Genomic DNA, 15,641 nt, shown 5'->3' on the forward strand with positions numbered 1-15,641 from the left:
TCAGCTGCTATGTAGCATTCCAAATGCACATTTTGTTTTGGGTTTTAAGCATTCCAAATGTCATTTGAAAGCCACAAAACTGCTAAAAAAATATTGTTTTTCTGCTATGTTTGAAGCACCAAATTCGTTTTTCATATTTTTTTTGTCGCATCGTCGCGTCTATGTAAACCATTACCGATGTCTGTTGAAATTACTTTACGTGGTAAAAGTATTACTCATGTCAAACGAACATGGCGTAGTGAAAAAGATGATTTTACATTTCTGTTCCTGTGACCATTTCCATCTTCCTCGTTCAACTTCGAACAAACACTCAAAGTAAAATAATGCCTCCTGAGCAGTAATGAAAGCCAATCACTACAAAGTTAAAATAGGACCACAAACCAGCGCACTTCACAGCTTCATTTTCAGCCTATCCTGTAGCGCGCAGCAGCTCCTTTCAACACTTTCTATCGCAGGGTCTTGAGATCGAGTCGCAGTTAGAGAAGTTATCAGCAAAAAAAAAACACCTACCAGAAAATATGCCGTACTGAATGATAGTGCAAAATGACAGAGCGAGTGGAGGAGCGGAAGTTAGAGGGGCGATTTTTTCTATTTTAGTTTGTCTCATTTTAGGCGTTACAATCAAGGTGTTACTATTTTGACAGTTGTTTAAGAAGTTCCTGAAGGTACAGCATTTAAGTAGCCGTATATTGGGCCAAAACCTGCATTTATGTAGCAATGCAATTAATGCCACTCAGCCGTATATGTGCCTTTAACATATACGGCTGAGTGGCATTAATTGACCAGCTGTAAAGGCGCATATAATGCTGAATTAATGCTGAATAAAGTGCTTATTGGTTGCCTGGGTTATCATACAGTAAAAATTTGAAAATATTTGATACTTTTTTCGAAAAGTTACAGCTAGTGGAACATTTTTTGAAATGTGAAAATTTTGCCTGTCCCGTTCATTTTATCTATCCCCGGTAGGTCGATGAGAATTTCATCTGTGGTGCGTATGTTTGTCTGTGACAGAGATTTATACCCAAGTAACACACATGTTATATAAAAGTTACGACAGCGCAAGTTTTGGTTGTATAGAAGTTTATTTTACGTTATTTCAACAAAATGTTAGAATAACGTAAAATAAACTTCTATACAACCAAAATTTGCGCTGTCGTAACTCTATTATAACATGTGTGTTGCTTGGGTACTATTATGATCTACAAGTGCCAAGCCAACGTGACCACATATCGCAGACCAGGCAATAGAATCAGTTAAATCAGATTAACATGCCCGACACGACTCAATTATGGCACTTTCTTTTGCCGTGAAGTCAACTCTAACACTCAACACCATTTCATCACGGACATACATATCAGCGGAGATTGGTGATTGGCATTGGAAATTCCTATCCTAGAGCGTCGCTCGTCCTACTCGTTGACTAGCATAGCGCAACAGCAAATTATCATTCCATTAGCATCAGCCACCACTACTGCACTGTTCGCCCACCACGTGCATATATCATTAAAATCGTACACATTACTGGGCATCACCAGCTGGAAAAGGCATTTGAAACCCTAACTCCTCCCATCCATCCATCCGACGTTGTTTCAGCAGAGCACAGTTTCCCGCGGAATAATGCGAGTTACGGAAAAATGACTTTCGGTAAATCAGCTGCTCATGCAAAACTATGTTCTATTACCTAGTTCTACAATAATACTTAAGCCATTAAAACATTTCCGCAACAAACTCGCAAACAAGTTACTCAAAATGAGACTTCAATGTATTTTTTTGCAAAATACATCATCCAATGCATTTGTTGCTTTTCCAACTTTCAATACATAAATGGTCAACTTTTATGACCAAGTTAGGCTGATTTTTCAGCGATTTGAAAATTACAATGAGTTGATAAAATTGTATTTTTGAAGAAAAATTAAAATTTTTATATATATATTTTTTTTTAATTTATTTACCATATTATCTTCGATCTTAACCCTAAAAGGGATACCTTCATGGCCTCAGTTTCGTCACCTCGCTGAGTGTGTTCCATCAAAGACGAGCTCTGAAAGGCGCCTGGGGTCCAATGGACCCCAGGTATCCCTTTTAGGGTAAAGATCGTATTGATCACTATTATCAATAAAAATATTTGTATATATATAGTGACTATATGTAGTATTTTTACCACTTTGGTATAAATCGTTTAGCATTTTGCGTCAGATAGTTTTTTTTTCAAATTTCTTTGTATTTGTGAATTTTAACTTAATGCTAATTCTTCACACGCGTCAGATAGTGTATTCTTGTCATATAGGGTTTGTGTTCCATCAGTAATCTCACGCTCCCATATTCATCCTATTCGAAAACAAGCGATTACGGCACCGATTACTTCCGTTCTTTTTGTATTCATGCGTGCTCACTTTTAACAAAAAATACAAAAATAAGAAACAAAACAAACAACGCTTCAATCCTTTGTTTTTCGTAGGATGAAAATGGGAGCCACATGCTTAATAAGGGAACCAATACCCTAGTTTGTAATTTTTAATCATAGATTGAAAAAAAAACAACGAAAATATAATAAAAAAAACTAGCTACATATCTCTAATGCCATGCCAAAACTTCAGCTAAAAGGATAAAAAATTCAAATTCCGTCCCTCAGAAATAGATTGTAACAAAAATCACGATAATGGATTATACTGTACATATTGCGTATGATTAACCCTAAAAGAGATACCTGGGGTCCATTGGACCCCAGGCGCCTTTAAGAGCTCATCTTTGATGGAACACACTAAGCGAGGTGACGAAACTGAGGCCATGAAGGTATCCCTTTTAGGATTAATAAAGCAAGAGCAAGTGCATAGAAATAAAAGTATGCTTGGGTTCATTCAACATTAATTTCATGTAGAACACGTCTAAGGAAGTTCATGTAGGATATTATCTGATGCTTTTGAGACCTTCAACCACCGGACTGGTTGAAGTGAGACTGTGATGACGGTACTCACGGTATCCTCTCTAGCGAAAAAAAAACAGTGAATAGACGGAATAGACAAACGAAGAAGCACAAAAAAATCTTCTGTACAACAGCAAGTATCGAGTGTATTAGTCGTTTACCTATTCCCAGCACGCACGCATCATACCACCATTGAGCTTCATGCGAAAGTGAAAGGAATCTTTTGCATATATGTTTAACAATCACTCCAGATTGGCATTGCTTCTCCGCCATCAACTTCGTCGATAATTAGTCGCACTTTACAATTAGCAATGGTGTGAAGCAAATAACAGCTAACTAAACTGAAAACATGAGCTAGGGTTAACTGATCCATTGAAACATGTATAGTGATTCTTATTTAGATTTAAAGTTTCTTGGGGTTTCTTGAGGTTTTCATTTTATCTAAGTGACAATCGTCAGGTGTTCTCTTCGTCATGACGGGGTTTTTGTCGGTAAAATTTCCTGAAACTTGGTCATATTCAGCTTGTTTGGGAAAGATTTGAGGCCAATTTTGAGTTCAACAGGTTTTAAAAACCCCTTATGATGAAGAGAACAAATCAGTCGAAAATACGCAAGTTCCCCTACTTGGTTTTTACTTACATTGAAATTAAAATATGGATTTATATGAATAACTAAAACTTCTTCATTCGAGATAATTTTAGCCCAAGGCTGGTTCATGTCATATTTGTGTGTATTTAATTCAAGAGCAGGATATTCGTTACTTGCTACCCTATAAACATTATTGCTTCACAACAGATGAATAAACTCTCTTAGGCTTGATTTTGAAAATTTCAGCTGAATAAGCCATTATTCAGCTGTCATTGTTACTTGGGTACTTGATGAGACTCAATTGGCTCCTTCGAATCTACATTGAATGAAGAATCCTTCTTTACAATAAATGTTGCTGAGCCAATTCCCTCCTGTCCTTAACGATACCTAGTGTGTATGTGGATGGGTCGAACAGTGTCGTTTTCAACTGTACTACACTGAAAGACAGCTTACGGTTGAAATTACTATTCTGAGGGTCAATTTAAATACACAATGCCACTAAATTTGTGCAGATTGATTTTTGTTTCATTTCAGCAGATTAATATTTTCAATTTTACCATGGACCCGAATAACAATTTAAAAAAGTTTCTGTTAGCGACCGTTAGATAACAGAGAATTGCGATTTATGTATATTCAGAAAGTTATGGAGATCCATTTCTTAGGTGACCCATCTTGCACTCTTACCATATTAGACTCAACAAAACTCATCTCTATGCCGGGGCCCGTGGCGCAATTGGTCACACGTTTACTTCATAAGCAGGTGGTCATGGGTTCGATCCCAGCCCCGGTACTTTCTTCAGTTGCTCTTTTTTTCCTGAGAGCAGCTGACACTGACCCTCTTCTGAGCCCCATGGCTTAAACGAACCCGGATAGTTGGACATCGGCGAACCGGCAACTCATAATGGATCCCCAATAGTCCGACAGGGAAACAGGAACATCTGACAGCCACACATCAGCTTCCTCGTGCTCTCATCATTCTGCCATGGTAGGGTAGAAAGTGAAAGCAGCGCAACGGCAGCCAGTTGGATATAGCAGAATTAGAATAGAATACATTTAGGCGCAAATTGTAAGTTCTGCTTCCAATTATAATTGCTCACGCAGTGCCCTAGTGGACAAAAGAGCTGTAAATTAAGTGATAGAAGAATTAAAAAAAACTCATTTTAAAGCTAAGTGATCTTAACAGCTCTAATAAATCCGTTATAAAACCCTATAAAAACGTTAAACATGCTACCGGGTCTTATAACATATTCTTGTAGTATATTACACAGCATAGATAAGATCTTTTTGTAGGTTGTGAAAAGACAAACAAGCCGTTTAAGGGTTTGCAGAACATCTTAAATGAACGATTAAAACCAAAATCTTTAAATAGATCTGAAACAAGTATCATCACATAAGCTGACAGTAAATTGCAAATTATTATCAATGAAAAAACGTCAACAATATAAAGTTTTCAGTTTTCACGGTGGAAATCTCTGTTACTAAGACAAATAAATTCATGCCAAAAAAGATCACCGGTGTAATGCAATAAAATACTTCTGAAAAAGGCAAAGCGCAACGTCATTTTGAGGATTTGGGTATTTCAGAAATAACAATTTCAATCCAGCTTGCTCAACCATGCATTCAAATCACAATCCAAACATCAACATGGCGTACATAATTTGCAAGCAGGAATTGATCATCGTGATGAATAATATGGATGCTGTCAAGTTCAACCCTCCTGGTTTTGTTTGAGATCGCATTGCAGTAAGACTCTTTAGCTGGCTTTAATGCTTTCAGTGGTTATTCCGAAAACTTTTGAGATGGCTTTATTACAACTTTATGCAATCTATCAGGTTTTAAAGCTGACTAGACGTGACATGCCTTGGGTCTCCAGTTAGCCTAGTGGTTAAGGCTATGGATCGCCAATCCGGAGACGGCGGGTTCGATTCCCGTTCCGATCGGGAAAATTTTCTCGACTCCCTGGGCATAGTGTTATCATTGTGTTTGCCTCACAATATACAAATTCATGCAATGACAGGCAAAGAAAGATTAAAAGATTAATAACTGTGGAAATGCTCAAAGAACACTAAGTTGAAGCGAGGCAGGAAAAGTCCCAGTGGGGACGTAGAGCCATAAAGAAGAAGAAGAAGAAGAAGAAGAAGAAGAACGTGACATGCCTGCGGTTTTGAAAAAGGTTTTTTTTTTTTTTTTTTTTTTTTTTTTTTTTTTTTTTTTTTACATTTTTTTTTTTTTTTTTTTTTTTTTTTTTTTTTTTATTCTTAATCACTTAACCTAATTTACAGCTCTTTTATCCACTAGGGTATTACGTGAGCGATTCCAATTGGACGCTGCACTTCCACTTTGTACAGCGCCTAAATGTATTCTATTCTATTCTTCTTCATCGAACTGGTTGCCTGCGTGCTTGAATCACTCTTCTACGCTGTCCATGGTAGAATGATGAGCACGGTGATGCTGATGTGTGACTGCTGTTCCTTTTCCAGTCCGATTGGGGGTCCATTATGAGTTGCGGTTCGCCGATATCCGAATTCCGGGTCCGTTAGAGCTATATGCTCCGAAGAGGGTCAAGGTGCCAGCTGCTCTCGGGGGGAAGAGCAACTGACGAAAAATTGCAAGTGCCGGGGCTGGGTTCGAACCCATGACCATCCGCTTATGAAGCGAACGTGTGGACCACTGCGCCACGGGCCCCGACGTTGAAAAAGGTTGTAAGAGCAAGTTTTAATACACACCTTACAGTTCGGTTACAACGAAAAATTTTGCTTAGCAACAAGGCAAGCAGATAAGTTTTATTCAATGGATATCTAGATATGTATTTACAAAGTGTTTTAAAAGTAGCTTGTATCGTTGACGCTGCTTGACAATTCAAACTGCATCACTAAGGCTTAAAGGGTTTAGCAAATCCATGATAAAACATCAATAAATAATGTCTAAGAGCAGAAAGATTTCTCCAGTACCCTTTGAAATGTCTTCAGATTTTTTCTGGGAAGAATCCCAGAAATCGTTCGTGTAGAAATTCCCTACAAAACTGCTGTAGATATTCCTTAAGAAATTGTTAGGAGAATTTCATAAGGATTTCAAGAGGGAATTCCAAATGGAAGTCTTGGAATACTTCCATTGAAATTAAAAAAAAACTTCTTGAGTATTTCCATGAGCAAAATCTAAAACAATTCCTGAAAAAATCTGCAAGAACTCTAGCATTGAACCCTGCAGCAATCTCTGAAGAAATTCCTGGAGGAATTACGGGAGAATTGAAGGAAGAAATCTCGGAATGAGTTGCTAAAGGATTACCGGTAGATTACTGGTTCCTAGATAAGTTCTTGGAGATACCCCAGAATGACATCCTGGATGAACCCCAGAATAAATTATTGGACGAATCTCCTGGATGAATCTTGATGAAGCTTGAAGTCCTGAAGAAACCCTGGAAAGAACTTTTGAAAAAATCCCGGAAGATACCTCGGGTTACATTTCTGAAGAGGTTCCTGATGCCACTCCTGGTGTAATCTTAAAAGAAAATCCTGGAGAAATCCCAGAAGGAACTATGAGACGAGCCCGTAAAGTTACTCCTAGGGGAGTCCTAAAAGGAGTTTCTGGAAGAAATCCCGGAAAAAATTTTGGACGAAGGATTTCCTAGATAAATTTCATAAAGAATTCATGGAGGAATCCCAGAAGGAATTCCTTAAAGATTGACATAGAAAACTCCCAGAGATAATCTGAAGGAATCCCAACAAGATCTATCTTAGAATTCAGATGAATGTCCTCCAGGGAAAACATAAAAATACTATCTTAGAAAGAACTGTAGAAGGAACCACTGGAGGAACTCCACCCGGGCAGAGTTAAAGTACTGACGATCAAAATGTGATGTTTGTTTGTTTGAGATAAAAAGTAAAAGTACTGAAAATAATAGCAAAAATTTGTTCATGAACCATCTAACCAATAGCAAAATATGATATTTGAAGATCAATCATATAGCTCTCTGCTATTGGCTAGATCTTACCAAGAGCTAAATGTGCTATGATGATGATGTTCCAGGAGTAAAATTGAGATATTATTTTCAGTACTTTTACCTCTTATCTCAAACAAACAAATATCACTTTTTGTTCTCCATATCAAAATATGCTATTTTTCAGCTTCTTTCCTCTGCTCGGGCAAGACGAATCTGAGAATGAATTTCTGTAGAAATCCTAGAAAAAACTCTTGGAATAAGCCCGAAAGGAATTCCTGCGGGAATCTCCGAATGAATATCTGAGTGCACCCCAGAAGGAATTCTTGAAAAATCTCGATTGAAACTATTGGAGGGTGATCGAAAAAAGACTCCTGGTAGAGACTTAGAAAAAAAAGAACTTATAATAAAAATCTCAGAGAAATTGTATAAAAATCTCTGGCGAACTCCTGGTGGATTTTCCGCTGGAATGCCTGGAAGAGGACTTCCCGGCAAGAGTTCCCAAAGAAATCCCGGAAGATGTTGCTGTAGGAGTTTCTAAGGAAATTAAGCAATTCCCCAAATACTTGAATCACAGCAGTAGTTACGGGGAAAGCCCGGAAAGAAAAAAAATCTCCCAGAACCCCGCAGAAGTTTTTGGAGGAATACTGGATAGAATCTCAGAAAGAATTGGTGAAGAAATCCCTGAAAGAACTCCGGAGAAATTTCGCAAGAAATTCATGAAAGGAATCCCAGATTGTTTTTTTTTTCTTTATTTTTGAGACTTTCAGCCCTGAGCTGGTTCGTCTCTTGTCCCAGAAGGAATTTTGAGAGGATTTCTGTAGCAATCCCCGAAATGACTCATCGATGAATCCTGGAAGAAATCCCGGGTGAAGTTGCTGGAATTTCCAGGTATATTTTCCAAGAATACCTACCTTCTGGAAGCAAAATAACTTCTGAAGACATTCCGAAAGCAACTATTAGGATAATATCAAGGATGAAACTCCTTAAAATCCCGGAAGACATTCTTTGATGTCCCAGAAGGAATCTCTGAAGGAAGCCTGAGGAGTTTCTAGGGGAAAATTTTAAGAATTTCAGAAATGAATTCTAGAAGGAATTCCTGGAGGAATTTTAGAATTACCCAACTAAATTTATTGTCAGGGATGTTTTCGATCACCTGGCAATCGTTTGACTCATTTGTCCATAACTCAGAAACCTAATATTGAATTTTGGTGTTCGGCAAAGTGGTAGATTAGTGTTTCTCCTACAATTATCACCAAGTACGCCATATTCTAACTTTTATATATACGACGCTGCGCTAGGGAGCGTCCATAAATTACCCCTCCCCCCTATGTCACACTTTTTGTATGAGATCTCTGAAATTTTTGTATGGGTTGTCACACTTAACTGAACTCCCCCTCCCCCTAAAAGCGTGACGTAATTTATGGACGTTCCCCTAGAGCACTAGTACCACCTACTCATACTAAACGATCGAAAAATCTGATCGTTTAGTATGAGTAGCTGGGTACTAACAATTTTACGACGTAAAAATTAGAGTTAAAATACGGCGTCCTTGGTAATAATTGTAGGAAAAACACTAATCTACAACTTTGTTGAACACAACATTCCAATATAGGGCTTCAGAACTGAGTTATAAATAAATGAGTTAAACGATTGCCAAGTGATCGAAAACATCCTTGTTCATTGTGAATGTAAACGTCAATATAGCGTCCTCAATACAGCTTGATGCAGAGTTACTGTGTTGTACATATGGACGGAAGCTTCTATGCAAGCCCTATACCAATGAATCTGGCGAACTTTATCAACATGTATATGCTGTGCGAGCAACTTCTATGCCACCAAGTCATAGCTCTTTTCTCGGCTCCTATGTAACCACTAACTGAATAGTATCTTGAGAAGCCCGAGCAGAAGGGAATAACAACAGCATAAGGAGCTGTGTTATTTGGGTAAAATAACTGAATAGTAGAATCGATGGTTTTTATGTTATTAACATAACATATTATGTTATAAACTTGTCTGTCATAAGCGGCAAAATAACAAATATCATAACAAAAAAATGTTCTTGGAAAACCATTTTAATAACTTGTTTTGTTAGTTTCAATAACAACTTAATAACAGTGAATTGAAAAATATTTCAATAACAAATTTAGATATTAATATGTTATTTATAATAGTTGGAAAGCAAAATTTGTTATAGTATCAAAATCGTAACTAAATAAATTATGATACTTATTAAATAAAGTTATTTACTTTGTCTCACAAACCCACCAATAACATGAGTAACAATACATTGAATGATCGAAAAATGCTATATTCATATTCAGAACCAGAAAGAACTAATCATTTTAAAAGAATATAAAAGAAATCTTTCAGAAATTTCTCTGAGAGTTCATTCTCGAAATCATTCACAGATTCTCTAAGACTCCTCTAGAAATTCCTCCAGAATTATGAATAGAATGTCTTCAAGGATTTCTTCAGAATTTCCCGTGATTATTTGTCCTGAATTTCATCTCAAGATGTCTCTGAAATTTTCTTTGAGAATTTATCCAAGAGTTTTTTCTGAAGAGTTCTGCAGGAGTTTTTCAAAAGATTTTGCCAACAATTCTAATAATTGCTCAGAAAAATTACTTTTGGAATTTCTAAGAAGATTGCGCCAGGAGTTCTTTTGAAGGCTTGTCCAGAGTATCGAAGGGTTTCTCCAGAACTTCGAAGTGTTTTTCCGAATATTATTTAAGGAATTTTCAGAGGATTCGTTCAGAAATTTCCGTCCTAACTGTATATAAAAATGGAACAAAACAAAAGGACATGTAATTATTAACGTACTGTTGCTTTGATTTCAAAACTTGTTACTGTTGTGCTATTGTTGATAAGTTGATCAATAGTACAACAATAACAAAACTTGAGGTTCAACAAAATATGTTATTGAAATGTGCCTGAGTGAATGTATATTAATTGCTAAATTATGATAAAATTAGATTGTCCAACAAAATTTGTTATTAAAAAGCTATGTCTTGATAATTAAATAATAACAAAACAAGATATAAAAATAGGTTATGTGATTTCGTAGTTATTAATTTGATATTCTCCTCTGCTCGGGAGGCGCTTTTTCAACCTTTTCACAGTTGATAAATAATAGTTATACAGCTTCCCCAAATTACTCGATTAAATATAATTTGGTTATGGATACCGTGGTTGAATAATTAAAGTACTTGCCGCTACTTGGAATCGAACTCCCGATCTCCGTATCCATTGGTCCCGATGATGTCCTCGCTGCCACACTGCTATATATAAATAGCATAGAAAATAGCTAGTTTTTTTTACTCCAAACAAAAGCTTTATAATTGTGCTTCAGGCAACCTTACCCAACTTCATCTTGCTGCAAAAGCTTGTGAAACGTCAAATACAATAATGTTTACATTCAACAAGCTGTGTAGTTGCGCCAACAGGGTCTTCGTCACAGCTGCTAGCTGAAAGAATGTTCTTTAAGCAGCTACGATGCGCTGCTGCTTTGGGTATTTAGCAACTTTACGAAACGTACTGTATAAAAGCAGCTGTTTCATTGGTTGGGACTCGTATTCGATTTGCACATCTTCCGGTGAATCTTCCGGAGTGCAATAAAAGCAACTCAAATAATATCAAAGCACAGAGATGGATAGCTGTAAAGTATTTGTGTAGTAGCTATATGTCCCGCTTAAAGTTTATTTTGACAATAAATGTTTACATCTAACAAGCCGTGTTGGTATACCAACAGTTTCTTTATTACTGCTTCTAGCTGTAATAGTATCGCATAACGGCCTTCAAAGCGCTGCTGATTTGTGGATTTGTCAGTATTACGAATTGTACTGTATAGCAGCAGCCGAGGCAGCAGCTGTTTTGTTGGTAAGGACTCCTACTCGATTTGTTCAAGTTTTCACATCTTCCGAGAAATCTGCTGGAGTTGGAATAGCGTGCAGTGAAGGCAGCGCCAGTGACAAGTGATTGATTTCTGAAAATCAAATTTGGTAGCTGTATGATCAGGCTTTCCAAATGTACATCCTTCTCGCAACAGCCCGCGCAAGGCTGAATCGACACTCTCTTATGTGTGCAGACCATCTCTCGTTACCGTGTGCAACACCATCAGTGAGAAATGTATCGCCAACAGCACGCACACGCATGAGCGAAAGATGTATTGAAACAGCCGCTGCTTCGGCTGCTTGCCTGACAGTTGCATACTCGAGTCGTATCGAGCCGAGTGGGAAATGTCTTGAGTATTGTTGGCCACATGGCGATGACAATCTTCGGCTAACCAAGCCGGCTGTCGCGTAAAGGGTGTCATAGGCTGTCACGGGAGCACATGGCTTAACGCTAAAAGTTATTCACAAAATATGTGCTCAATAAATATTTTTTTACAAACATGATATGCCTTTCACAAGATGCCCCAGGGGCGGAAAGAAGTTTGTGCCAGCGTTTGTCAAAATAGTAATCTGGCTAGAATATACCACTGATGTAAGATTCAACTCTCTTTTATATTGAAAACATGGCAGTTCATTTCACATGCCAATAAAAAATAATGCTATGCAAAATACTCTACTAAAATAAGACTTACAGGTACATATTCTCTATTCGAAAAAATACATAATACATGAAACGCGTCGATAATTTTGAGCGTGCGATATACCACGATACTCGACACGTTCAACGAAGTAAAATGCTCGGGCCGAGCCCAGCGATTTTCGTCACTTCGTGTCCAGCCAACGAGAGACGGTTTGGGCTAGAGCCGAGGTTGTCATCGGCGAACGAATGCACAGCGAAAGCAGACTATGTGAGCAGTTCCCGACAGTGATGTTGTAGGTCGCATGAGTTTTATTCTGTGGGCTGTCATGAACCATGCATTCACAAGGCTGTCATGGGAATAAGAGTGTGACAGCCATCAAAATGCTATCATGATGCGGTAAATTTGGGAAGCCTGTGTATGATGCTTGTGTTGCAGCCGTGTATTCTCTTGCTTATGGTTTATATTAGACTAGCTTCCCTTTTATTCAGCGTTGACTGCTTCAATTCGATTGTTACACAACCGAAAGCAAATGACTGAAGCTTATAGCGCTGAAAATGTTAGTTGGGAAATGGTCCCCCATTTACCAAAAAAAAAATATCCTAAAAAAATCGAAGATTTCACGAGCGTGTATTGCATTTTTTCGTGTTTTCTGTATCCACAGCTGACGAGAAACCATAATACCCACGCTTTTGCACCATTTCATTGCAGAAACGGATAATTTTATCATCTTATCATACAAAAATCAGCTCATCTGATCAAATCTATTGGGGGCGGCACTAGGTGACACCTCCCCTGCAAATCTAGTACTTCACCGATCGTGTGCTTTTGGTAATCATTGTTGGCTCCACCATACACCATTCAGAGTCCTATATCTATTCGTCATCGTTTAGCAGATCTATTGCAAAATAACCGTACTTCCAATCATTGCAAGCAACATCCCATGGTACATATACGCATACAGCGCAAAGCATCTGGTTAATGATACGAAAAATCGCTTGCAAAAAACAATTATCTACGATGAATTAGTAAAAGCATGTTGATGACGGCGATATACCTACCGACAGAAAAAAAAATGGTAAAACAGCAAGTAAAACAGTAAAGATAGATGAAAACTAACGATACCTAAATACGGTGCGAACCGACGAGGAAGCCGTAAATCCATGCGATCATTATTGATGAGTATCTGAAATGCCAGTAGGTATATGGTATGGTTTCAGCTGGTGGGTATCGAAAATTAGGCGTTGATGAACGCGGAATAATTCGAAAATGGGAAGCATTAGTCATTACTCGATTTTTTTTTTTTTTTTGCACCGTTTGATAAATAATGCATTCAACCATTCTTTTTTTTCCTTTGATCCACAGAGTTATCCGTTACGAGGATCTCTCGCTGAACCCCTACAAGATGACCAAAGAAATCCTAAAGTTCTACGGGCTGCCCTTCGATCCGGCCGTGGAATCCTTCCTGGACACGCACACCAAGCTGGACATTGGCGGTGTGAGTTCCACCTTCCGGGATTCCAAATCGGCACCGTTCCACTGGACGAAGGACCTCACGTTCGAGGAGGTACGTTAAATGATATGACTTTGTAATGGGTGAAGAGATCTTTAACATGTGATCAATTTCCAACCCCTTTCCCGTTCTAGGTGAAGGTGATCCAGGACAGCTGTGTGACCGCGATGAAGTCGTGGGGCTACCGCAACGCCACCAGTGAGCAGGATCTGCTAAACTTCAACCCCCTGTTGCCGTACAGTGTGTCGTGAGGAGAGTTCCCCGAGGGAAGGTTGTTAGACTGAGGCACGGTGGTGGTCGGTTTCTACGGCACAGCGGTACATTAGAAGACGAATATAGTCTATCGTCGTGTGATCATCATCATCATCATCTTCATCATCGATTTAGTATGACGGCGGTGGTGAGCCGTACACACACATATAATGGTGATTCTAGTGAAATGGGTAATGTACTTGTCCGTTTTGAACGGCGGCACCGGGGCTCCGAGCTGCTCCGGATACCGGAAAAATATGAGCACGAACATTTTTAGCGTTTAATAAGAACAAGAGCATCTGTGATGAAACTAGGTAAAACAAAAGATAAATATCGAATAATTTATGTGAGCACTAATTAATCTACTGGCTGAACAAAACTTTATATTACATACTATAAGCTACGATTAGGTACTACTGTGTACGTGTGTTGGCTAAACGGTCCACTAGTGTGGCACAATTGTAAAACAGAAAAGTGCATTTGCGTCCAAATGAACAGAACTTGCTTCCTAGTTTGGTAATCATCTCAAAGTATTGGAAAAACTATATGGTTGCAGACAGATAGTAGCAAGTATTTAAATTTTTATCTCTTGGCAAGGTGAATGTTTCTAGGAACATTATCTTCCCCTACTGTTCTGGAAGAATAGTGTGGAATAGAACTTTCCACTAAAGAATCACTTAATAGAAGTTGAAGCGGATAGTAAAACGCATTAGAACACGGATTCCCAACCAGTGGTCCGCGGCCCCCGCAGCCAGTCCAAGGGGGCCGCGATGTTACCAAAAAATTGTAAAATTTTAATTCTATTTTGTGCAAATTTACCAATTTTTAATTTTGTATAACGCCACCCCCAAAAGCCACAATTTTAGGAACAAATTTTCAGTATAAAACGCCTTCAGAAGAAACAATATTCGGCTGCGCCGCTATTTTTCAGCTATGATTCAAATTAAATGTGCATGACATCATTGTTTACGAAATGTGGGTGTCGAGTAAAAAAACCTATCATTGACCGTCGAAATCCTACAGTAAAATTCTGGCTTCGAAACTCGGTTTCGATCATATAATTCATTTTTTTCTATAAAAAATCATTGGGCCCCAGATGTTTCGACAATTCTTAAAGAAGGTCGCCACCTCAAAAAGGTTGGGAACCCCTGCATTAGAAAATCCATGCATTGTTTGATTGGTTTCACGTTTTCATGCACACAGTATAAACTATAGACTATTCTTTTAATTCATTCATCAAAACTCAGCAGCTGAACACTCATGGCAGATCCAACACCTGAACCATTTTTAGTGATAATATGCGGAATAACTGATCAAGTTACTGCCAGCAATATAGATACCCATATCTTCAAGTCTCTGGGTCCCCATTCCCAAGACGCTAGGAGATATTCCGCGAAATGAAAACAACTGAAGGAATCGCTTGAGCAATTCCTGAAGGAACTGCTGGAACAACTTTTGAAAGAATCCATGGAACAACTTTTAAAGAAATCCCTGCTGAAATTTCCGAAGTTATTATAAAAATATTGATGTAGTCTCTTAAGATATTTCCGAAAGTATCGCTGAAGAAATTTCAGAAGGAATTGAAAAAACATCTGAAAAAAACTCTAAATGAATTCCCGAAATAATTTCTAAAAAAACAGCTGAAGAATCACCTGGAAACCCCTGGTAGAATGCCTAACAAAATCTCATGAGGTATTTTTGAAAAAAAAACCTGGAGATATTTTCTAGTAAAAATCCTAAACATTTATTTAATGAATTTCTAGAGGAATACATAGAGAAATTTTTAGAGGTACGCTTGGAGGAAATCCTGGAGGAATTTCTGAGAAAATAGATAGAGGAACACCCGACAGGGTTTCTAATGAAATCCCTGTGTGAATTTCTGCAGGAATCTCTGCAA

The 15,641-nt window shown here is 38.1% G+C and overlaps 1 protein-coding gene across 4 annotated transcripts in view; it reads left to right on the top strand.

Moving 5' to 3' along the window:
* The window catches only part of LOC115253815 (carbohydrate sulfotransferase 5), a 134,196-nt gene extending 119,711 nt beyond the window's left edge, over positions 1–14,485 (top strand). For all 4 annotated transcript variants that reach the window (XM_062850859.1, XM_062850860.1, XM_062850861.1 and 1 more), the window contains exons 5-6: positions 13,345–13,546; positions 13,627–14,485. In XM_062850859.1, the coding sequence (XP_062706843.1) occupies positions 13,345–13,546; positions 13,627–13,743 (319 nt within the window). In that variant the 3' untranslated portion in view covers positions 13,744–14,485. The remainder of the gene's footprint in view (positions 1–13,344; positions 13,547–13,626) is intronic.
* Positions 14,486–15,641: the final 1,156 nt, after the last annotated feature.

Source organism: Aedes albopictus, chromosome 2 (genome assembly GCF_035046485.1).
Source record: "Aedes albopictus strain Foshan chromosome 2, AalbF5, whole genome shotgun sequence".
Classification (NCBI taxonomy): Eukaryota; Metazoa; Arthropoda; class Insecta; order Diptera; family Culicidae; genus Aedes; species Aedes albopictus.